The 24,809-nt window shown below is 47.7% G+C and overlaps 1 protein-coding gene and 1 long non-coding RNA gene across 4 annotated transcripts in view; one reads left to right on the top strand and one right to left on the bottom strand.

The window, feature by feature from the left end:
* Ttll11 (tubulin tyrosine ligase like 11) overlaps positions 1 to 24,809 on the top strand; it is a 255,941-nt gene that overhangs the window by 218,712 nt on the left and 12,420 nt on the right. For all 3 annotated transcript variants that reach the window (XM_013073559.3, XM_087183231.1, XM_087183233.1), the window contains one exon: positions 1,455 to 1,561. In XM_013073559.3, the coding sequence (XP_012929013.3) occupies positions 1,455 to 1,561 (107 nt within the window). The remainder of the gene's footprint in view (positions 1 to 1,454; positions 1,562 to 24,809) is intronic.
* On the bottom strand, positions 3,518 to 9,089 carry LOC110350186 (uncharacterized). Its single transcript, XR_002396606.2, has 3 exons — positions 8,877 to 9,089; positions 8,350 to 8,724; positions 3,518 to 3,862 (listed from the first exon to the last, which is right to left on the bottom strand). It is a non-coding gene; the product is annotated as an uncharacterized LOC110350186 (long non-coding RNA).

Here is a 24,809-nt window from a genome sequence, read left to right on the forward strand (position 1 = left end):
TGTAGGTGTAGGGAGGGTTTCTTGATGCCCAATCCTGCTGCCAATCAAGGCCTCACCTGTATGCTTCCTAAGGGAACTGTCCACATGAGGGATAATGACAAATTTGAAGTCAAAGAACCATTTTATCATTAGCTGGCACAATGGATGTGGATACTTTCGAAAAGTTGAAAGGAGCATTGAATATACTTCAGCCAGCATGACATCTAGCCCGAGTCTAGCTTCTAGGACTCCCAGGCAAAGCCAGCCTGCCTGGGGACTCATCTCCCAGCGTGATCCTGTCCAGCAAGGTGGCACACTGGCAAGCCAAGGGCCACCTACAGTCTGCACAGAGAACCAGAGCCCTGGGACCTAGACCCTCTGGCTAGGAGCCCCCCTGCTCCAATGGATCAGGACACTCGCTCACTGAAATGCCGGGTTCAGGCAGCCTGCAGGTCGAAGAGAGTTCTGGCTCTGGGAACAGAAAAGGGAAAGGGGAGGAGAGATCAGGAAAAGAAATAGCCATCCTTGCAGGCTTTTTCAGTAAGCCAGAGTGTCCCTTCCTGTTTCCATCCTCACAAAGGAGATGGGATTCTAAACACCCCTACTGTGGCTTGGATAAGGAGTACAATTGCTGACATCAGACTGAAAACCTGGTGACTTTGGCAAATGTTTGGAGCTCAAAAGGGCACGCTCTCCTCCTGATGTTTCTAGGTGGCTATCAGAAAGTCAGGATCAACATCAAAGGGCCTCCAACCACACCCACACTGGCTCAGCTCACACAAAGGGGCATGGCCCAGCTGTGTTATTCTGCTTTGTAAATCTGGGGCTTAGTGTGGCTGATTCAGGATTTATGTACAATCCTCAGGGGACAGATTGAGGCGGGTGAAGTACGGAAACACTGAGCCTCTGTCTGTAGATGTGGCCTTGGGGACCCATTTGGGAAGCACCTGGTTGGGGGGAGGGGATTGCTTCTGGACAGGAGTGATGCCTTCAGCCTGTGCCAGTAATGGCTGTCATCAATGGGTCTTCTGAGCCTGACACCAGCCACTGCCTGGATGCTGGCAGGAGGAAGGTGTGTGTGCCCAGGGACTAATCAATAGGAAGGTGGTGTTACATGCATCGAGGCTATTTTTTGAAATGTGGAGTTCCCAGGTGGGGGCTCCATGGCTGTATAAGGTCAGGTTGGCCCTGTGACTGCCTATGCATTTCCTAGGTGAGGAGAGTAAAATCTTTACTCTCCTGTGTTGCTTCTTACAGGGTCACTGATCCCATCCATGAGGGCTCCACCCTCATGGCCTAATCGCCCACAAAGGCCCCACATCCTTATACTACACACCAGGAGACAGGATTCTAGCCTATGCATTTGAGGGGGGACACACGCAGTCCGTCCAGAACAGGCCCGGAGGAGAGATGGGACAGGATGGGATTCAGCCAAGCAGTGACACGTTTGCCGTTTGCCTTCCTGTCTTTGGCAGGAACTGCAAGCTCAGCAGCAGCAGCTTGTCCATGGCCGCCGTGGATATTCTGTACATCGACATCACGAGGAGGTGGAACTCCATGACACTGGATCAGCGGGACTCAGGTACCTGATGACTGGCTCTGGCGAGTCCTTGTGGAGGCCCCACCTGCGCAGCACGGGGAATGAAAGCTGAGGGTTTGGGGTAGGGGTGGGTGCATCTTTTGTTCCTTCTTATCAAGGGGGAAGGATGAGGAGGATCCTCTCCACTGGAGACATCATTCCAGGAATTGAGCTGAACTCACACCCCAGGCGCTAATTCCACCATTAGCTGTCCTAGTCTCTGCTTAAGGCTTTTGCTCCATCTATACTGGACATAGGACAGTCTGCTCTGCATTCATCCATTTGTCCTACAACACACATTTGCCGAACGCATCCTGGCCGGGCCATGGGTGGACTGGAGTGAAGAACTGAAGAGTGGCAGCAGCTGAGGAAAGGATGCTGGTGCAGGGGGTGTGGAATGGGAAGGAGAGAAACTCAGGGAGGCTATCAGGGAGCTCTTTATTTGGGGAGGGCCAAGGAAGACATGTTGGAGAAGGGTGTGAGCCAGTGAACAGGCTAGAGACGGGCACATGGGCAGGGGTGTTGCCCAGCCTAGGTGAGAGGCACTGAGCTGGCACCACCCCAACCAGCTCCATGGGGCTGGAGCAAAAAGAAAGGGAGAAGGGGTGGATGGAGTTGTGGAAAGCCTTGAATGCCACACCAAAGAAGCTGACCTTGACCCAGTAGGTTATATGGTGAAGGATTCTACTGGGAGAAGAATCCACCTTTGGGACAATGAGTTTCTAATCTTTTTCCTCACAGAGGTTGTTTTCTAAAAGGACAAAATAACCCTAACTGACATTTGTACAGTTCATCTCAAGCTGCATATTCCTTCATTAAGTAACCCCACCATCCAGTGCAGAAGGCCTCATGAGCCCCATTTCACAGATGGGTAAACTGCAGCACAGGTGACCAACATCCCACGGTTACTGAGAGCCAGAATCACCGCGCTCCTGCTCCGCTTGGCTGCCTCCCTGCAAAAGGGACGCACCGAGGAAGGGGCCCCGGGAGCACTTTGACCAGACTCAGTGGGAAAGAGGTGCAGCCAGACATCGAAAGGTCCAGGTTGGAATTGGCTTGGCCATTTCCTGCCAGTCTCATCTTGAAAGCTGTTTCACCTCCTAGTCTCAAGTTCTCCATCTGTAAAAGGGCACTGACACTGCCTACTCTCCAGGTGTCAATGAAGATGAAAGCATTTGGGCCATTGCTGACCATGCCAGGCCGATTATTTTGTTTTTATTTTCTGCAGTGCTGGGGATTGATTCAACCCAGAGCCTTGTGCACACCAGACAAGTATTCTGCCACAGAGCTGCATCCCCAGCCCTGCACTTAATCCTGTTAGTAGACATCTCTCAGGGACAGTCCCATGAGAAGAGTGTCTGACCACTGGTGCTGTCCTTGCTTTCCCGTGCCCGTGTGGACCAGACACCTCCCAACCACAGGGACACAGCAGGGATCTCAAGCCGCTAGCACTCAGAGATCATTTTTCTGATTGGCTTTGTGTTGGATAATGCTATTTGGTAATGGTGCTACTGATGCCAGTTGTTGGCTGTTTCCTATATGCCGAGCACCCTGCCAGGCACTTCACATGTGTGTCACTGGCTAGAATTCTCCTGGAGGTAGATGTGATTATGTGTCCATTGTACAGAGGAAGAAACTGAGGTTCAGTGGCATAGCTAGTGGACAAAACTCAAACAGCAATCCACCTGGGCTCCCTTTCTGGGTCACTTCCTCCTATTAATTGGTCCATAAGTAAGATAACCACTGAGTTCCCTGCTCTTCTTTCTTTAATTCAACAGCAAAAGTCAGGGGATACCAATAGTCATTGGATCAACAATAACTTTTGCATCTCTGCAGTTGACAGCTTTCTTACAGCCTCCCCTGGCAACTAGGAGAGGCGTGAGATGGAGCACCTGCAGAATTACGCAGATTAATTATCATTTCGAGGACCAAGTGCGCTCATGTGACAATTGAGCGGCGTCACTTTTTGCTGACACCTTCAGAAAGTGAAGTGTTTGCTCTGTGAGCTGAATGCAGGGTGACATCACAGGATCCTGTGGAGGGGGCCAGATAAGGGGGTGGGGGTGGCAGTGAAATTATTAAATATTGAAATTGATCAGGAGTAGCAGCAGGAAGCTATTTATCATGTTTTATTGCTTCAAACTAGCATTACCATCTGGCCCATTGTTAATTCCGGGTAGCTTTTCATGTTTTGTTTGTCTCTTAAATTGCTCCCTGTAAGCGGAATCCATGGGGGCTGTCCACAACACAGGCTCCTGGGGGGCTTCAGGGGTCTGCCAGGGTCTCTCCACTCTGCTGACCAAGCTAAGAAAATGAGAAAAATATTTATTTTTAGCATGAGCAAATCTGGGGCTGGGAATCCCAGAACTTTTGTATCCCTCAGTCACTGAATGTGTGGAGTTGGGCATTAGGGCAATTTTGAGATGATCTCATATGCGTATATATCGCTGTCACTCCGACCAGGCCTCTGAAGTACATAATAGTGCCACATTTTGCAGATGAGGATTCTGAGGTTCCCCGAGCAAGAATGACTTGTCTGTAGTCTGATACCCTATGAGTAGCAAAGGTGAGATCTGAGCCCCATCCTCCTGCCGAATGGCCCTGGGTGCACAATCTGGGGCCACACCGGGCACTGCTTATTCATCTGAGTGACAGCAGAGGGGTCAGGTTGGGAGCCAGGGATCAAGTACACGGCAGCAGAGAGGCAAGCTGACAGTGATGCTCTGTTGTCTGAAAGAGCAGTTTCAAATGTTGAAATGATGCGTGTTAAAGGTGATGGACATGGTTTTAGCCTGTTTTGATGATTGCACCGTGTATACATGTACTGAAACATCACACTATATCCCATAAACATGTACAAATACTATATGTCAAGAAAATGATTTTTTAACTCAGCTTAACCTGCGCAGAGCCTACAGGGAGGATGGAACTTGGGGTTGGGGATGTCAAAAGCTTCTGTCTCCCTTCTTTCATTCTCAGACGTTATATTTTGGTTCCTACTGCTACTGAAAGGAAATAACAGGGGGGAAGGGCTAGGAAGCACTGAGCATTAAAGCCTGAAATTGGAACCTCTCTGTGCCCACAGTTTTGCAGCTGGTACAGGCAGGGCCCAGTTCTTGCCTCCTTCTCAAGGCTGGTCCCACACCCCTGACTCTCAGGGAGAAAGGGGCCTCTGGAGCCAGCCACTTTTCCAGAACCATTCAGCAGCTCTTGCAGAGCAGAATTCTATGGCTGCAGGTGGTTCTTGCTTTCTTCCTTCCTTCCCTCCCTGGTGTGGAGCCAAAGGATTCCCAGGCCCGGGGTTCCAGTTAAGTGCTGGTCAGCACAGTGGATACTGCCAAGGGAGACAGCTCTGTCTATCCCAGAGCTGCTGTAGGTGGACAAAAAAGAAGTCTTTGGGGCTGGGGGTGTGGCTCAGTGGAAGAGCCTGTGCTAAACTTGCAAGAGATTCTAGCTTTGATCCCCAGCACCAAAAACAAAAGATAACGGGTAATAAACATGTCACCCAGAATTGGACCCTGTGGGAATATAAAGATAAATTGCTCACAGATCCTATCCTTCTTAAGAAGGAATCATAATAGAGACCATTCACTGAAAGTCTGCTATGTGATAGAAATAGCATATGTTTGTATGCGTTATCTCATTTAATTCTCACACTATCTTATAAGGGTTGTTATTGCCATTTGAAAAATAAGAAACTTGAGGCTCACGGGGGTGAGATTAAGCAGACACAAGGCCTTACAGCAGGGACCGTGAGATCAGAAGTGAGATCAGTCTGAGCCCATTTGCCCTTTATACTGTAGCTATGGTCTCTTGATCACACGAATGGCTCTGCCAGTTGATAATCATGGAAGGCCATGACCAGAGGTATCATGGAGTCTGGGGAGGAGGGCTTCTGAGAGGGTTTAAACAGAGCACACACACACACACAGCACTTAGCATAGTAGGCAACCCAGAAAAGACACCCACTGCGTGTCTGTACCCTGCAGGGCCTACTACCTTACCTGGAACACACAAAAGCATCTCCCTCAGCACCCAGTAAGTGCTCAAAGAGTGGACAAGCATCAAAATTAAGACGCCCACATCTTCAAAGCAGGAAGGTCATAGCATGAGAACCATGTCTTACAGTAGAGGTATCTTGGACAGGTTCTCCTTCCCATTGCTGAATGCCCAGGCTAAGACACCTTGCACAAGGTGACTGTCCACTGCCAGCACAGCTGTGTCAAAGTCCTAATACATCCTCCTCTCCACCAAGCCAGCCCAGCCCTTCCTTCTGATCCAATGAGACTTCAATGCCTACCAAAGAGGTTTATCAGATTCCTGATGCTTGAAGCCATTATGAACACAACCTATATGAAGAGACCTTGGTATTGAACTGGAAAAGGAAATGATATTCAAAAAGACTAGTGAGGAAAAACATGAAAACCAATAAGAAAGCACGTGGACATGGTGATATCTCAAGGAGCAACCTTTTGAATAGCCTTGTTCTTTGTTTTGCAGTGCTGGGGACTGAACCCAGGACCTCCTGCATGCTAGGCAAGCACTCTTCCCCTGAGCCACATCCCCAGCCCTATAGTCTTGGGTTTGACTGTTTGCTTTGTTTTCTGTTGGACCTCAGGTACATGGAATCAGATTAATCACCATCTTGGTTCGTGAGACACTTCTATCATGGTCCATACCCAGCCTGCTCTTATGTACTTAACTTTTTAAATTTTGCATTTTAAATAATGGAATAAGCACCCCAAAACAAAAGCTAGGACTTGAAGGTAATTTGCATGTAACATCTGGCTCCCCAGCCAAGAACACTCGTCTGCACCCTCCTCTCATCTTCCCTAAATAGGCCATCTTCATCTCCCTAGAATGTCAAAGACAGTTCGGGAGCTTGATGGAATTTAGTAATGCACAGTCTCACGCTCTCCAGCATGCGAATGTAATTGTCATTTTTTTTAAATTAAGGATTTTAATTTCCATTTCTAGAATTTCCAGCAGAACACAGAAATCTAAATGAGGGTGTTATCGGCAAAACTGGGGTGTCGTAGCCCTCTCCTGAGCCAGAATCAAATGAAAAAATGATTTGGCTGTGAGGTGCAGTTATTTCATGTAAATTGCACTCATGAGTTCCTTCTTATCACAGACACTTTGCTCCCAACTCCTTCCAGAGTGGAGTCGCGAGTCTCCGTGAGTAGAGATGAAGAGGGCATCAAGGTCAGACAATAAAAGGAGCTGTCACTCATGTCAGCTAGGAGAGACAAACAGTTCACCTGCAAAGGGCACATCTGAGCCCAGCACCTAGGCATCTGATCCATCTATAGTCCCAACATCTGGGGGCCTGAATCTCGGCTCCCTTTGCAGCCAGATGTTTTGCCATTTTAAGAAAGATGCTAAAGGTCCCTCCCAGTAATCAGCTGAACGGGAAAAAATGGATTGCATCCCTCCCACCCCTGCATGTCCCATGAAAGTGCGCGCGCGCGCGCACACACACACACACACACACACACACGCACACCTTGGTTGGACTGGGACATTGAAGAGCACATAGTATAATATTTGATATAGGCTAGACCTTTTGACCAGAATAGGAACCATTTCTTCCACTGCTTGCTGAACTCCTGAGCTACATAACCCCATTTTAGAGCTGCCTTGGCTTGACTAGCAATCTGCTTAAAGCCATGGGCTCTGGATTCAGACAAGCCTGACTTTGAACCTGGGCTTGATCATCTGGTAGCCAGGTGACCCCAAGCAGTTGTTTAACTTTCTCTGAGCCCCCTTTTCATTAGCTGTGAAGCAGAGATAATAATGGTGCCCATCTCACAGAAACACTGATATAGAAGGAGTGAAACAGCATGGAAAGTGCTCAGAGTAGTGTCTGCCCCTACTGGTTACTGAACGCTGGTTGCATTCAGCAAACCAGGCTGTCAAGATTGTGATCACATGGATCTCCCTGCATGCCTTTCTCAGGAGTTCTTCACTGGGCACCTGTTCCTGCCAGGTCTCTGTGGGTTCTGGGGGCAGAATCAGGAAGAAGGAGCTGCCTCGCTGTGTACCCAGAGGGTGGACTTGGTTGCAATGGGCTGTCCCTTGGTGCTGGACAGAGTCCAGGCCTCCTCACCCTCCCTCCCCTGTTTATCTTAGCACACTGTTGGGGGCTGTGGCAGACTCCAGCGTGCTCTCTCTCTCTCTCTGAATTTATTTTGTCAGTACTGGGGATTCATATGGAGCTACAGACCCATCCCCTTTTTATTTTGAGACAGGGTCTTGCTAAGTCACTAATTTGACCAGATTGGGCTCAAATTTGTAATCCTCGTATCTCAGCCTCCCAGAGTGCTGGGATTACAGACATGCACCACCACACCCATCTATCTGATTCATGCTTCAACTCAGAGTCCACCACCAGCTGCCACCAGCTGGTTTCACAATTCCAACCCTGGAGAAAATATCTGAGTGACTGAGGGTCTCACAGATTGGACCCCTGCCCCTCTGTGGCCACCCATCCCATCACCAGCTACATTCTCCCTCACTCTACCCAGAGTGGCTGGTGACCTCTGAGTCCTCCAGTTGTGCTCTGGCCTCTGCTGGAAATCCCTCCCCTTGGGCACTGTGGCCTGGGCCCACTTCCACAAGCAGCTGTCCTCAGTCCCAGGCAGAGTTCCAGCCCCTCTCATCTGCTCCCAGGGCTGCCAGGTGAACAAGTGTGTGCTGCCTGTCCCTAGGTTAGACTGACCCTAGGACCCTTCCACCCTCCTGAACCTCAGCGCTGTGCCTGGCACATAGGAAGTGCTCCAGAAACACACCTTCGATGGATCAGGTGCCAGACCACGACAGCCAGCCAGTCCTGTGGGTGTCTGAATCTTGTTCCTGTCTCTCACCGAATTTCCTCAGTCGACTTATGCAAATCATCTGACGCCTATACTTTCATCAGCTGGAATGAGCCCCAACTGAAATGCATTTGGTTCCCGATGTACTGAAATATTTAAAAGTATTTTTACTTGGAATGTTTAGCAGAGCCTCCCTTATGCATATCCATGGGTGCCCCCACCCCACTGGGAGATGGGACCTGAAGAACTAGGCCGGTCTTGCACAGCGCTGTGTGGAGGTGTCTGGCGCCGACTGCGTTCTTCAGCCTTGAAATTATCTCGCAGTCAGATGGGCCTCTCTGGATGCGTGCCCTACACGCATTTACAAAATAGTCGGTGTCAGAATTATTTTTAATAGAAGCGAGTGAGCCAATAGAAATGCCACCCTGCCCTCCCCCATCCGGACACTGGTCTTGGGGCCTGCTAAATATAGGCTGTGCTCTGAGGGGTGCATTCATACCTACGGCCCAGGCCGAGAGAGTGCCGGTCCTTCCTCATCCTCTCTCTCCTGAAGGGTGGGGTGAACAGGATGTCTGCCCATAGCTGGGCTCCGCCCCCAGAAACAGAAGAGAGACGAGCAGAGCTCTTTTTCATGGCCTCCTCACTCCTCACAACTGCTGCTTCTCATCCCCAGATCTTGGGGAGCAGCAGCTCAGCAGTGCTCAACACCGTGAAACAAGCGGGAGCTGCAGAGTCAGGCTGGACTGCCCTACCTGCATTGGCCAGCACTCCACCACTGAGAGCCTGAGTGGCCTCTGAAAGGACACATCTGGCTGGGCCTGTTATTGAGATTTAGTAAGGATGTGTGTGCCTGGATTGAATGCTGCTTTTCAGCCATTGCCACCATCCCTGTTGTGTGTGTGCTTTACACATTATAAAACACTTTCAACCGAAGTCACCCTCTCCCAGGGAGCTTGGTCTTGCTCATGGCTCCATTACAGAGGAGGAACCAAGGCTTGGAGGGGTAAAGAAAGCACTCATGCAGGGAGTTGGGGACAGGAAGGGAAGGAGCCTCAGGTTTCAGATCTGGGCTGCTCCTTGAAGTGACAACACTCAACAAGCTCATGAAGATATGAGCACTGTGCCAGTCCCAAAATGTCCCCAGGCCCAGGAGCTGGGCAGCACTGTTTCATGAACCAGTCTGGTCCCTGGTTGGGCCATAGGGTGACCATAAGGTGATGGTTGCATCCAGGAAGCACTGCATTTGGGCAGGCCCTTCTCCACGCGGCAGAGGAGTCATCATGTAGTTTGCACAGTTGTCGCTGTTGCAAAGCATCTCGCTGGATGCTCCTCACTGTGCTGCACTGAAGAATCTCTCTTATCTCCTACTTTAGCTGAAACAATGAGTTCTAGTCAAAGGAGAAGCCATTCCAGGAGCTCCCAGCCTGTGAGTGGAAGTGTTTAGACCAGGAACCAGCTCTCCCAACTGAATCTGCTCCAGCAGGCTGCCTCATAACGTGGGGTTGACAACAATGCGAGCTGCACTTATGCAGCACCTAACATGGGCCAGGTGCTCTATAAGCCCTTTTTAATCAACAGACTTTATTTTATTAGAACACAGAGCAAACAATACAGAGAATCCTCCCTTCTCAATACACAGTTACCCCTAAAATACCATCCTGTATTATTGTGGTACAATTAACAAAAATTTGTTATGACTAAAATCCAGTTCCTATTAAAGTTCACTCTTGCTATTGTACAGTTCCATGGGTTTTGACAAACACATAATGACATGTATTCACAATTACAGCATCAGACAGAATAGCTTCACTGCCTAAAAATCCCCTGTGTTCCACCTGTTCATCACTGCCCTGGTGCCCCTGGCAACTACTGATCTTTTTTCTCTCTACTTTTGCGTTTTTTAGAATGTCATATTGTTGGAATCATACCATATCTAGACTTTTCAGACTGCTTTCTTTCCTTTAACAGCATACATTTAAGTTCCTCTGTGTCTTTTGGTGGCTTGATAGTTCATTTGCTTTTATCTCTAGATAATAGTCCATGGAATGGATATACCACAGTTTGTTAGTCTATTCACTTATTGAAAGCCATCTTAGTTGCTTCCAGGTTTAGCAATCATGAGTAAAGCTGCTGTAAGTGTTTGTGTGCAGGTTTTGTGCAGACATATATGTTTCCAACACGGATAGACAAATAACTAGGGACTTTTAGACCCTAGTGTGATGTTTACCTGACTGGACTGGCTTGAGGAATTCCCAGGGGACTGGAAACACATTGTTTCTGACTGTGTCAGCGAGGATGTGTTCAGAGGAGGTTGTCGTGGGAGTTGGTGGACCAAGGGGGAAGATCTGCCCTCAATGTGGGCGGGCATCGCGCAGTCACCCTGGGACCCAGATAGAGCACAAAGAGGCAGAGGAAAGGTGATTTCCTCCTGCCCCTCCCCATGGGCTGGGACACCTTTGCCTGCCCTTGGACATCAGAACTCCAAGCTCTCTGATTTATACATTTTGCTTTCCCACCAGAATTGATTGTCGTTTCTGTTGCTCCGTACCCTTTTTAACTTAGGATAGTCAGTCTTTGAGTATAGCCATTCTAAAAGGTGTGGTACCGCATCATTTTAATTTGAAATTTTCTAAAGATGTGTGATGTGAAGCATACTTTCACATGCTTACTGGCCATCTTCTTTGATGAGGTTATTCAGATCCTTAGCCCATTTTTTTTCAAATTGGGATTTTTTTTCTTATTGTTAAGTTTTAAGATTTCCTTATATATTTTGGAGGGAGACAAGTTCTTTATCAGATATATATTCCATAAATATTTTTTCTCAATCTCTAGCTTATCTCTTTGTTTCCTTTTTTAAATTCCTCAGCCCTCTGTGGTACTGGGGAGTAAACTCTGCCTCATGTGAGTTAGACAAGTGCTCAACCCCATTTTCTGAACAAAATCTTTCTCAGAAGTTTTTAATTTTAATTAAGCCCAATTTATCAACTTTTTCCCCACGGCTCTTGATTTTCGGTAATACATGTTAAATCTCATAGCCAAATCCAAGATCACCTACATTGTCTTCATTTCTCTGTGAACTAATAAAACGTTATTTGAAAATGGATGTATTAATTATAAATATATATTGCAAACTCTAAGATAATGACTCATTTAAAAAAAAGAAGTGTGGCATGTGCCTATTATCCCAGCCACTTGGAAAGTTGGGGCTGCAGGATCATTTGAGCTCAGGAGTTGGAGGGCAGTCTAGGCAATGTAGTGGGGCCTCAACTTTGAAGGAGAAAGAGGAGGAGGAGGAGGAAAAAGTGGATGAAGGAGAAGGAGAGTGAGGAGAAAGAAGAAGAAAGAAAAAGAAGAGGAGGAGGAGGAAGAAGGAAGAAGAAGGAGATAGAGGAAAAGGAGGAATATTCTAAAAGAAGACATAAAATTCAATCGTATAAAATGTTCTATTAAAACTAGAAAAGTTAGAGAGAGAAAGAGAGAGAATTTTTAAAAAACAATACAATAAATAGAAAGCACTCACAACCACAGTAGCTGTCCATCCAATTATATCAGTAATTATTTCAAATGTGAATGGTTTAAATATACCAATTAGCATACAGAGACCATTGAGCAGATAAAACACAAGACCCAACTAGATGTTGTTTCCATTTTTAACATAAAAACATAGATAAAAAGTACAGAGATGAAGAAAGTTATACCGTATTCACACAACTAAAATAAAGTTGGAGTAGTTATATTAACTATTTGACAAAGGCTACAAAAAAAAATTATCAGAGGTAAAGGCCTGATAAAATTATCAGAGACAAAGAGATCAGTTCTCCAGGGAGGTAAACAAATCCTTGACACATATCTGCCAACTGGAGAATCGAAATATGTGTGGCAAAACCACAAAGAAGAGGAGACAAATCCATGACTAGTTGGAGGCGTAAACACTCCCCCATCAGTAAGTGACAGATCCAGCAGGCAGAAAATTGGTCAGGATACATTTGAACAGAACAGCACCATCAATCAACTGGGGCTAATGGACATATTTAAAATACTTCATCCACCAAGAGCAAAATATACATTCTTCTTGGTTCACATGGAACATTCACAAGGATAGTGTACATTCTAAGACATAAAACACATTTTAGCAAATTTAAAGGAATAGAAATCACACAGAGTATGCCTTCAGAGTACACTAGAATTAAACTAAAAATAAAAAACAGAGAGATAGTTAGGAGATCCCAACATGATTGAAGATAAAATAACACATGTCTAAACCACATATGTTTCCTCTGCTTCTGTATTCTGGAAGTGATTGCAGAGAATTGGTCTCATTTCTTCTTTAAATGTTTGGTAGAATTCACCAGTGAACCCATCTGGCCTGGTGCTTTCTTATTGGTGAAGTTAATTATTTATTCAATTTCTCTAATAGATAACAATTTATGCAGATTATGTTTTTCCTTGTGTGAGTTTTAGAAAATTGCGTCTTTCAAGGAATTGACCCATTTCGTCTAAATTACTAATTTTGGAGGCATAAATGCATTCATATGTCTTTATTATTCTTTTCATGTACCTGAGAGCAGTAGTGATAATCCCTCTTTCACTTCTGATATTGCTAACTTGTAATTACTAATTAGCAATATAGTAATGTTCTTTTTTTTTTGGTTAGCCTGGCTAGAGATTTATTGATTTTATGGATAAGATCATTTCAAAAAGCTGCCTTTTGGCTTCATTGATTTTCTCTATTGATTTCCTGGTTTTAATTTCATTGATTTATTTTCTAGTTTTTGTTAATTTTTTGTTTTTCTTTTGCTAATTTTGGATTTAATGTACTCTTCTCCTAGTTTCCCAAAATAGAAGCTTAAATTATTGATTTTAGTTCTTTTTTTTCCTATATATGGATTCTATGCTATAAATTTCCTTCCAACTGCTGTTTTCACTGTGTCCCACACACTTCAATAAGCTCTACTTTCATTTTCACTTAGTTCAAAATATTTTTAACTTTTTTTCAAGACTTCTTTTTTGAGAGGTTTTATATTTATCTTGCCAGGAGCCAGACTGTCCTGAATGTTTGCCATAGCAGTGGGTACCAGAGGCTTGGGTTTCCTCTCATTTTCTTGGTTGTGTTTTCTTCCCTTTGCCTTTGGGCTTCCCTAAAAACTCCTTCTTAAATGGAGCCTCTGTCTTTTGTCTGTTACAGCTGTAATCCATTGTTGCAATACCAGATCCCTATTGAGGTAGTGGCAAAGTGCTGAGGAGATAGAAGATTCTAGAATTTTAAGATTAAATCTCAGTTTCTCTGGGCTGTGATTTTCAGAAGTGTTTCTTGGCTCTTTTTTCCTCCCTGTACATGGGACAGGAAGGCTAGAGGTCCCAGGGTTGTCTAATTGTCCCCCTCTAACCCCAGTCAGATTCCCTTTGGTGAAGGAGTCACCTTTGGGGGAGCAGGGAAGGCCTTGGTTACAGGAGAAGGCCCTAGGCATGTTTCCCCCTAACCCTTGCCTGAGGCTTGAGGGGGTTTTCCTCCAATCTTCACCTTGAAAAAACCTGAAGGGCCTTGGGAGCCCCACTCTCAGAAGATGAGTGACCCCCTAAGACAAGATCTTCAAGAGTTTTCAACTACCATCCTAGTCCACACTTGGCCTCCAGTGACTGTCAGGTCAGTTCTTCCCAACTCCTTCTGGGTAGCTCCTGCCCTTCGTAAGCTGTCTCAGCTGTTGATTTTCTGTATTCACCCACCTCTCCAGCTTTCAGTGCAGCAGCCTGCCCTGTGACCTTGATTCTCTGGCAGATCTAAGAAGAGTCACTGATTTTCAGTTTGCTTAGCTTTATTTCTTGTTGTAAGAATGGGAGTGAGAACTTTTGAGCTCTGTACATGTTGGAGCTAAGGACGGGGCATGAGCATGTTACCCATTGTCCACCAATCCTGAGAGGGAAGTTTTCAACTCCTGGTTACAGAGAAGGAAGCTGAGACTCAGAGAGGTTAAGTAATATGACCATGGTAATCCAGCTAGTGAGTACTAGAGCCAAAATTCTTCCTCCAAAATCAAATGGTATTTGACAAACCATCCCAAAGTATTCCAGGAGCCTTTCCCTAAAAGCCCTTCTAGAGACTTTCCATGCCATCCTTTGTCAAATCTAGGCTGAGTCACTTAACCTGAGAGTGCAGTGAGAATATCATGAGCCATCTGATCAGTTTGTAGTCAAGAAAACACCTGAGCACGCCGGGACAGGTTCTTCTCCCAAGGGCTCACCACCTGTCATGAGGCACAACTTCGAAACTCTCTGGTCACGATCACCAATGTGCATTCAATCATCTTCCTGCCATAAAACCAATGTCCCCCCAGAGGACATTTGGCCACAGCCAGAGACAAGTTTGGTGGTCACTGCTGGGGGAAGGGAATTGCTCTACTGGCATCTAGTGGGTAGAGGCCAGGGTAATGCAAAGCAGCCCATAAAGCTCAGAACAGCCCCCCAAGGAAGCATTACCTGGCCCAAAATGTGATCAGCAACCATGTTCCCCCTGGGTTCCCTAAAAGACAGCTCCTGGGGCTCCTCCCCATACCCCACCATGGGCCAACTGAGGACAAAACAGTTTCCTGGGGTCTTGCCTAGGAGACCCCAGGTGGGCCACTGAGGAAGGGTATGTACCCTGCCTGCTCAGTGGGACCTGACATGACTGAGGCACTCTCTTTTCAGTAGCGGTGGGTGTTTCTGCCCACGCTTCCCCCATCACGTCTGCAGAGGGAGGAGGAAGCCTTATGTAAGCACAGCCTCATACAACCTTCTGTCATTTTGGCACCCTGGGGCTGGGAAACCCCTCCCACCTCAAATCTCCAGGGGAACAAGCAGCATCCGAGATCTGCAGCCTCAGAGATTGGCCTTGCTGTCCCAGCTCCACCCTCTGGAACCCCGGTGCCTGTTCCAGCCCACTCCTCTCTGCACCCAGGACCAGACACTGTGGGCTGCTGGGCCAGGACACTGTACCTCCTCACTGTGCCCTGCCTGGAGTGCCCTTCCCTACCTTGATTACCTGGACTGTGCCTACCTACGAGACCCTCCTTCGTGAAGCTTCCAGACCCTCCCTGCCAAGTCCTGTTCTCCCCAGCGCTGGGTGGGTTCTGGGCACATCTTGCCAGCAGGCATACTTGCTGCTGTGTCTGTAACCCCTCTTCATCTGCCACTCTCCACTGCTGAGCACCTCCATGCAGTGTCTCATTCAAGTTTGGAGCCTAGGGCCTAGCACAATGAAGGCTTATTGAAGCAGTAAGTGAATGAATGTTTGCACGCATTGATGGAAAGACTGTGGGCTCCCGATTCTCAGTGGCTACTTCCAGGACCTGTAATGGTTCCCTGCTGCTCACTCGGTTATCTGAGACATAGGACCTGTGACAGCCCTACCCCTTCCTGTGCCAGGGAAGCTGTATGATCTTAGGCAAGTCACTTGCCCTCTGCACCCAGCACGCCCACTGGCTGGCAGCTGTAACCCTGCAGCTGTGTTCCGCACAGTGAAGTATACATGGTGGCCAGCCAGAGGAGGTATTCAGATCCTAACCAAGTTCAGGACTCCCTAATTCTTCCTGCACTGTGACCCTAACTGGCCCCCAGACAGCACTGCTTCTAGGCATGAGTACAGTGAGAGAAACATTTTCGTGCACTAATAAAATTACCTTCCCTAAAGAAGGCAATTTGCATGTTAATGTTTTGGGTAATTCTGTGCAGCTCCAGTGCCCTCAGGGCTGCAATTTCTCTCTGACAAAGTGACAAAAATAAACTCTCGCAGAAAAGAGCATCTCTCTTCTCTCTCATTTGTGCTCTAATGTGACATTCTTAATGGGAGTCAAGTTGAAACCCACTGCTCTGTCTTATTTCTGACACTGATCTGCCTCCTGTCACCACTCCAAGTGACAGGTGGGCTCTGAAGAGCTCCTTAGAGGGGTCTCTCTTGGATGACGGGACTCGGTCCCTTATGTGAGCTGGCTCTACCTCTTCTGTATACATCAGAAGGCCCAGGTGGGTCCTTGGAGGACAGACAGGGGAGCAGGGGAGAGGTGGCCTTGCTGAGTGAGTCAGCTCCCCCCAAACTGCCCATCTTTGGGAAACAAAGGCCACTAAAATGGGATGGGGACTTGGAAACACTGCCTTGCAGGGGCTCAAACTGTTTAATCCCCCAGGCTCTGACCATTTAAAGATAGGAAAGAGGTCACATTTGCAAGGCATCTTTCACAGCCCAGACACATTGTTCTGCTACCACCAACATCACCAAAAGCCAGGCGGGTAGGTAGAAGCTAAGGGTTGCAGTAAATTAGCCAAGGTCACTGGCAGCATGCAGGAGGCAGAGCCTGCTTCTAGGCATGTCTGATACCCAGTCCAAGTGGATCAGCTCATATGCCATAAGTACCAGCCACATGCCAGGCAAGGCAAAGAGAGGCCCCAGCCCTTCTGCCCTGGTGTGTGGCATGGAAAGGCAGACACATACCTGGAATTATCGGTGCAAGGGGTCATGTGATAAACAATAATAAAGTTTTAATAGGAAATGAGTTAGGGACCTGTGACCATCAAAGTAACATGTGAACTGAGACAGAGGGAAAGGACAGAGAGAAGGCCAGTGACGAGGGCACACAGGTGTCAGGTGTGAGGCAGGTTCTGGATGGGCTGGGGTGTGGCTCAGTGGCAGAGCACCTGCCCAGCATGCAGGAGGTGCTGCGTTCTATCCCCAGCACTGCAATAAAAGGAAAAAGAAAGCAGGGTGCAAACAACAAGGGCCACTAGCTTTCAGGCAGCTGGAGAAGCTGGCGGGGACCAGCTCTTGCAGCTCCTCAGAGCAGGCTGAGAGTTGTGGGTTCCTTTGGCAAAGCTGCTGGAGAGTTTAAGCAGAGGAAGGTGTAGCTGACCCATCTCTGAAAGTCACCCTGAATGCTTTGCCAAAGGAACAGAAGAAGAAGCAGGAAGACCAGTGAGCAGGCCGAGAGGGAGTCTGGGGACCAAGGTCAGAGGGCCACTCGGGCTGGGGGCTACAGATGGAGAGCAGGGTGTAGAGGTATTGAGGGAAGCTGGGGCTGTGGGAGAAAGGTTTCCAAAATGACCCCAGGCTTCTCAGCAACCAGGTGAGTGGAAATGCCCTTTACTGCCATGGGTAAGACTCTAAGAAAGGCAGAGTTGGGAAGCAGGATGAGACCTTCATTCTAACAGGCTGAGATGTTAATGAGGTGTCTCAGTGGCAAAAAGCAGTCTGGCCTGGAGATAACTAAGGTGGATCTTGGACAGCAAGGATTCATTGAAGTTACTTAAAGCCTAGGAAATGAATGACAGGAAGAGAGAGCAGAGAAGCCGGGTGAGTGCCCAGTAAGACCCAAGGCAAGGTAAAGCGGAGGAGCCAGAAGAGAGACAGCCTGAGCCGGAAGTCAGCAAAGAAAAGTGGGAGGGTGGGGAGTGGCATAAGTAGTAAGGGAGCATCTCCTGGAAGGAGGGAGGCTGTCACATTGTCAAACTCCACAGAGGCAGAGCTTTGAGGAGCCGGCCTGGTCATCTGGGAAGAGTGTCCAGCTGAAAGGCAGGGAGGGAAGTCCTCTCCTGAGCTGGAGGCAAGGCTGTGCAGGCAGTGCCGTGGGACAGCTGAACAAGAGCACAGAGAGGAGGGTGGGAGAGATTCATGTCAGACAGCCAGCCCTTCCCACGGTGCAAGACTCAGCGCTGTTGTGTGCCTGGCAGCACCTTTCAGGAGCAGGGGTGCCATGGACAGATGGCCACACTCACGGGGTGAATTCTGAACCACCTGCCTTTCCTCCCTTCAATGCCCCATCCCAAGGCCTCCCTGCTGGGCCAGCCCAGGAGCTCCTGCTCTGCCTCCCAATACCTAGAGAAGCCTCTTCCTAGCACTAAGGTCTTTCTTACACGTGGACTGGCTCTGCTCTTCAGTTAGCTCCCTCCCCAACTCCAAATAGCTAACCTTGCTGCTGAGATCCCAGCCCCAAGGCACTTTGACCAGAGCTATTGAAATGCACCTACCATTTGACCTGGAAGTTCCAGTGGAAAGAAAAGATCACTCATTCAGATGCTATATGACAAAGATATTCACTGCAACATTATTCATAATATTGAAATAAGAAAAGAAAGAAAATATCATAAGTGTCCATCAGTAGGAGAAGGATTTTTTTAGAAACCATGGTACATGCACACTATGGATTCTATATAGTCTGTGAAAAATGGAGTAGATCAATATATGCTGACATGGAGAGGTGTCAAGACACATGGTTAAAAAGTAGAGGAAGCCAGGTTCGGTGGCACACACCTGTAATCCCAGCTACTTAGGAAACTGGGGCAGGAGGAGCAATAGTTCAAGATTAACCTGGGCTACTTAGCAAGACCCTGTCTCAAAATAAATTTTAAAAGATTGAGATTGGGCATGTAGCTCAATGGTATAGCATTTGCCTAACTCCTGGGTTCAGTTGCCAATACGATAAAGGAAAGAGAGAGAAAGAAAAAGAAAAAAAGGAAGGAAGAGAAAGGAAGGAAAAAAAGGGGAAAAGTGTAGAAAGAAGAAAAGGAAGAGAAAAAGAAAGTGCATTGAAGTACATATAATGTCTATGTGCATAGAAGTACATGTGTATGGACGAGGTGCACGTGGAGATACATATATTCCATTTTATTTTTGGTACCAGGAATCGAACTCAGGGCCTTGCACTTGCCAGGCAGGCACCGTGACGCTGAGCTACATTCCCAGCCCCGTGTGTTCCATTTTCTTCAGTGATCCCTAATCATGCACACTTCTGGAGCACAGGAACTTGAGGCAACCCAGTGGAGGAGGAAAGCTGGCTCTACTTTCCACTGCACACACAGCTCCTTTTCCCCTTCTCTGCTCTGCATCCATCTCGCATCCGTCTGTCCCATGCCCCCGATCCCATCTCTGTGTCCACCTGTTGAGCGGTGGCTGTGTGTTGGTGGAACTGGACTGCCACAGGGGCTGCCTTGCAGATCCTGGCACAGCCAGGCTGTCATGGGGAAAGAGTCAGATTTGCCATGTTAAAGTGGGACCAAGCTGAGAGCAGAGGGGGCCTCCTAGAGCATTACTGAGTGAGCACCCCATTGCTAGAGGCAACCAAGTGGGGCTTGCATGACCTGAGGCTCCTTCTGGCATCTCTGAGAAAGCCCAGGAGGAGCGTGGTGAGAGGTCAGATTCACTGAGCCTGGGTTCAAATCCCTCCACAAGCTCCAGCCTGTGGGGCTCTGTCTTTGCCACCCTGCACCTAGCTAACAAACAGGACCCAACACCAAAGCAAAGTTTTGTCATGTCACTGAACACAAGTAAACAACCACAGGGAGCAGCTGAGGTCAGAAAAGCATCTGCCACCCAGATTTTTATTTTGAAAGCTTAAATGAGAGGTGCCCATAAAGCATTCACCATAGTACCTGACACATACCAGTCACGTGCCATGTGCTGACTACTCCTAGTGATTCCCCTTACTATATTATTTTGAGTGTTGTTATCCTGTGAGGGCCTGAATTGTGTTATTACTGAAGTCCTTTCCCAGCCGGAGATTTGACCACTTGGTGAGAAATGAGTATCAAGCCTTGAAAGGTCTCACTGGAGCCAATAATCTCATGAGAACTGTCTAGAATGGCACAAAGCTGTCGCAGGAATTGGTGACTAGCACTGTGGCCCCGTCTTCACAGATGGTGACTCAGGAACTTGCGTCTGTGTCGTGGTGAGATCGAGGATGACATGGCATGGGACTGGGACTTTGGACTCTGTGCTGGCCAGCATATGACCTGTGATTAAGGATAGAAGGAACCATTGCTTCACCTTCAATTTGTTTATTTGGATGCTGCAGACTTCCAGGGGTAACGATTTTTCTACAAGATTTATTTATGGTTTCCATCCTGACACTCATTTCTTCATCCAGCCAAGGACACAGGTGATAGTGGCTTGCCACTGCTGTGATGCATACGTAGTGACCACACGTGCCACTGGAGTGGCAGGAGCAAGGCTTTTCTTCCTTCTTCCCTGAAGGCTGGACCTTGAGGGCATCTTCCTTATTAGGGGAAAAACGGAATAGGGTAGTGGTGACCTGCTGATGTGTGACCTTGGGCAAGTGGAGCATGTCCTCGGGCATGAGCCTGGGTCTTTGGCAGTTCAGCACTCTCTGTGCTCACTGAGTTTAGCAGTGCCAGCCTCTCAGGGCTACCATGGGACACAGAAAGTCCCCAGGGTGAGCTGGGGGTCCTGGCAGAGGAAGGTCCTTAATAAAGGCAGTTTGTGGTTTTAGTTATTACCATTTTAAAAATTCACAATTCGGCATCCACAATCACTACCACTACTTGTAGAATCTTGAGAGATTACCCCGTCAGAACCCCATTTTACAAAAGGGAAAAGTGAGGCTCGTAGAGGGGAAGTGACCAGTCCAAAGCCATACAGTGTGTGGGGACAGAGACCTCCAAAGAAACCAGTCAGCTGGCTGACTGATCTTGTGAAACTCAGGCTGCTGAGGAGAACTGCAATCTCGCAAAAGGCCATAAAAGAAAAAACTGGAGCAAATGATGCAGTAGCAGGAGGCACTGTACTTCGAGTTCGCAAGCACTGTATTGGGCCTTTTCTGGATGATCCTTTGTGAAAGCCCCCCCGGGGGCACACATAACTGTCCTTGCTCTCCAGACGGAGAAACTGAGACCCAGAAACATGAAACACATTGACAGCTGCTAAGTGGCAGAGCTGGGCCTGAACCAGCTCATCTGAGTTCCAGGCACCATTCACAGAGCCCGGCGTCATCTGGGATCAGCCCAGATGTGATCTCCTGCCCATGGAGTCCTCTGAGACCTCAGCCCCAGACTTGGGGAGATGTTGGTAATGGCTGGGGGCCCATGCAGCAACAGACCGGAAGCCAGGGTGCCAGGGGCTCTGGGAATGATGGAAGACTGAGGTTCTGGTGGTGAGCCAGCTCAGTGCTGGCTCAGCCTGCATGGACGGCTCTTCTGGGGGCCGTTCTCTGCAGAGAGAGAGAGAGAGCTTGCTAGGCTAATTCCAGTCCCGATCACTCCGCTTTATTTCCTAGCAATAATTCCAGACAGAAAACTTGTACATGTATACATTTAGGATTTCACTGTGAGACTGAAATGTCTATTCTAGGTCAGTAATAAGCAAGAGATTTAAAGGTTGGGGAAAGAGACAGAATTGGCAAGAACTGTCCTTACACACCAATAACTTGAAATAGAATGACTAGCTGAGAAGCTTAGGTATTTTTGAGAGGAAAAAAATACCTCACATTCAGTCTGGGATAATATCCCTGGCTGTCAACAATGATTTGGATTTAATTATATCATATATGCAAATATGCTCTGTAAACTGTAAAATAATGCATAAATGTCGGCCATTAAGAATGGTTAATAATGTAGGGAAAAGAACGTGGGTTTGAGGGTGAGGCCAGTATGGGTTGAAATGTAGCCTCGTCCACTTATGGGTTGACTTTGCCAAGCTACTTGGCCTCTCTGGGCCTGTGCTCCTCAACCATAAATGGGCAATACCCCCGCTAATGTCCTCCACCGAACATTACTCTGAGAACTAGGTAAGAAGACAGATCTTCTCTGTAAATTGGAAAGCGCTATTCACATAGTATTATTCTTGTTTCCATCCTTAAGCCCCAGAGTAGATGATGGGATTACTGGAGAGCAGCTACCATGCTTGCATTAAGTCTGCCTGCAAGGAAGGCTCCCTGGGAGGGAGAGGAGGGCTTGGGCCAGAAGGAACCGGTGGGCCCGCCTTCCCCCGGCTGATTGACAGAATGAGGCCACGACTTGTGAGGGGCTGCATCTCAATATCCCTGTGGCCTGTTCCAGTGAGAGGTGTGAGTCTGGCTGCAACTGGCACGTTTCAAAGGCTGCTTTCTCCAGTGACATCCGTCAAGCCAGATGAAGTTTTGAAAAATACTCAACAGCTTATCTCCAGGCATGGGAGGCAGGTGGAGCACGCCTGCTTGCAAAGGCCCACAGATCCCACTACACCTCTTTGTTGACATCGAACAGAAAGAGGAGGCCCATGGTCTTATTTGCAGTATGGTTTCTGGAATTTCCTTTTTTTAAAAATCTTTGTGGGATACTGGGATAACTCCAACTTGGAAAACTCCATCTTTGAAAACTCAGAGCAGCTGTGGAGTAAAGTTAGGGGCACTGTTCTCGGGTGTGCCACCGACCAGCTCTGTGACTTTGGCATGTCTCTTGAATGTAAAATGGGATCAAAGATAACACTTGCTTCATAACGTTTCGGTATGATTACACTGAATGTGTACATAAGCCTTGCACATAACAAGGGCTCAGTAACTACACTCTATTATTTTGATTGTTCATTACTATTACTAAAACAGGTCAGCAAACCAATGTTACCATGAGATGTGTCCAACTCCAAATCCCAGCCATGCAGGCTTTTCCAAGTGGCTGGTGGAAGAAGAGAGGATGGGATATGGCTTCTCTGATCTTTTCCTAAATGGCTCCAGTAATCTCAAGAGACTTGGGTAGTGGTAGGAGAGCACTGGGCGCACCTCAGCAGAACTGAGAGCTTGAGACTAGTATGAACTGAATTGTGTTCGTATGTTGAAACAAATCCTCCAGGTGCTTCTATTTGAATATGGAGCCTCTAAAGAAATATGTTAGTATTAAATGAGGTCAGAAGGGTGAGGCCCTGATCCAATGGGATTAGTATCCTCCTCAGAAGAAACACCAGAAAGCCTAGTCACTCACTCTCTGCCATGCCAGGACACAGTGAGAAGGTAGCTGTCCATAGGAACCCAGCCACGTTGGCACCCTGCTCTCACACTTCCGACCTCCAAGTCTGGGAAAGTAAATTTCTACCGCTTTAGGCCACCAGTCTGTGGAATTCTGTTAAAGCAGCCCAAGCAGACGACAACTGGTGCAGGAGTGGACAGTGGCTTTCAGAGGGGAAGGCTTTTCCAGGCATCCCCAGTCTTGAGCACCCACAGGAGGTCTGAGCCAGCACTAGGTTTCTCACAGGGCCACACTCAGCTTCTTCACTGTGCTGCCTTCTTGAGAGCTCTGTAAGAGGCAGCCACATTGGAGTACTCATTTATGATCACACACTGTGCCTGGGTCCCCAAAGCTGTTGTGATCATTGAGGTTTCTGGGCCCCATTGCCAGCAGAAAGACTCTTCAGGGGCAGGCAAAAGGTACCTGGATTTCTGGCAAGTTCTTCGGATTATTTTATGTGTAAGATGTTTGGGCTGGGGATTTAGCTCAGTGGTTCTACCCCTTGCCTCGAAAGCGCAAGGTCCGGAGTTCGATCCCTGGTACCAAAAATAAAAAAAGATGTTTGAAAACCAGCCAGGCCTGATGGCACACACCTGTAATTCCACCACTTGTGGGAGACTGAGGCAGGGAAATCACAAGTATGAACCCAGCCTGGACAACTTAGTGAGACTCTGTCTCAAAAGAAAAAACAAAAAGAGCTGAGGTTGTAACTCAGTGCAAAGACCCTGAGTTCAATCCCCAGTACCATAAAATCAATAAGTAAATAAAATGCTTGAACACCGCTGGCCTTGAGGGGGAGGCCAGTCTCTTGGCATGGTGTCAGATGTCCTCCTTCAGAAGGACTGTCTTGCCTTCACACCCAGATCTGATCCACGGGCAGGTCTTGGGTCTCACTGACATCACCCTCGGACTATACCTAGAGCCCAATCAGCCCCCTCCCCACCTACCATGGACCAGGCCACTACTATCAGCTCTTGCTTGGACTAGTGCAGTAGTCAGTCTCCTGGGAAACTCCTTGCTTTCTTTCACATGTGCCCCCTGTCACTCGGTCTTGACACACCAGCCATGGTGATGTCACTTCAAAACTGCCAGCGTCCCCCATCTTCTAAAGCATGAAATTCAAAGTCTGCAGAGCCATCTGTGGCCTCACCTTCTAGAAGCTTTCCAGTCTCTGCCTCCTTGGTAAGAGAGAGTGAGAGCCAACCTGACTCCATTTTGTGCCTCATCACTGTTCCCCCTCCATTTTGTGTAAAGTCTAGTGATTCTGGATGGTCCTCTCCCCCTCCCCCCCAGAGTCCCCTCAGTTGATGCATGACAGACCGCTGCATCCCATTTGGTAGAGCAGTCTGCAGTAGTGTGTTATCTTTATGACCTTCCCATTTGGTAGAGCAGTCTGTAGCTATATGTTATCTTTATGACCTTGTGAACAGAATACTCCACACCTGGTGATATTTTGTTTCAACTAAATTGTGTGAAACTTCCCCCGACCCCCACTAACTTAGCAAAGTTCTGCTTCTGTAAAATTCTACTTGCACTACCCCCTCCCTGAACCCTCCCCAACTAGAAGAGCCGCTTAAAAGAAACCCACAAGCCGCTTTTCAGCATTGACAGGTTTTGAGATTGAGCTGCTTTCAACTGCCAGTAATAAAAGGACTAAAATTTGGCTCATAGTGTTGGTTATTCTCTACAATCTCTCATGA

The sequence above is a fragment of the Heterocephalus glaber genome, unplaced genomic scaffold, assembly GCF_053883595.1.
Source record: "Heterocephalus glaber isolate CG9 unplaced genomic scaffold, H.glaber_assembly_v1.0 deba00001479, whole genome shotgun sequence".
Classification (NCBI taxonomy): domain Eukaryota; kingdom Metazoa; phylum Chordata; class Mammalia; order Rodentia; family Bathyergidae; genus Heterocephalus; species Heterocephalus glaber.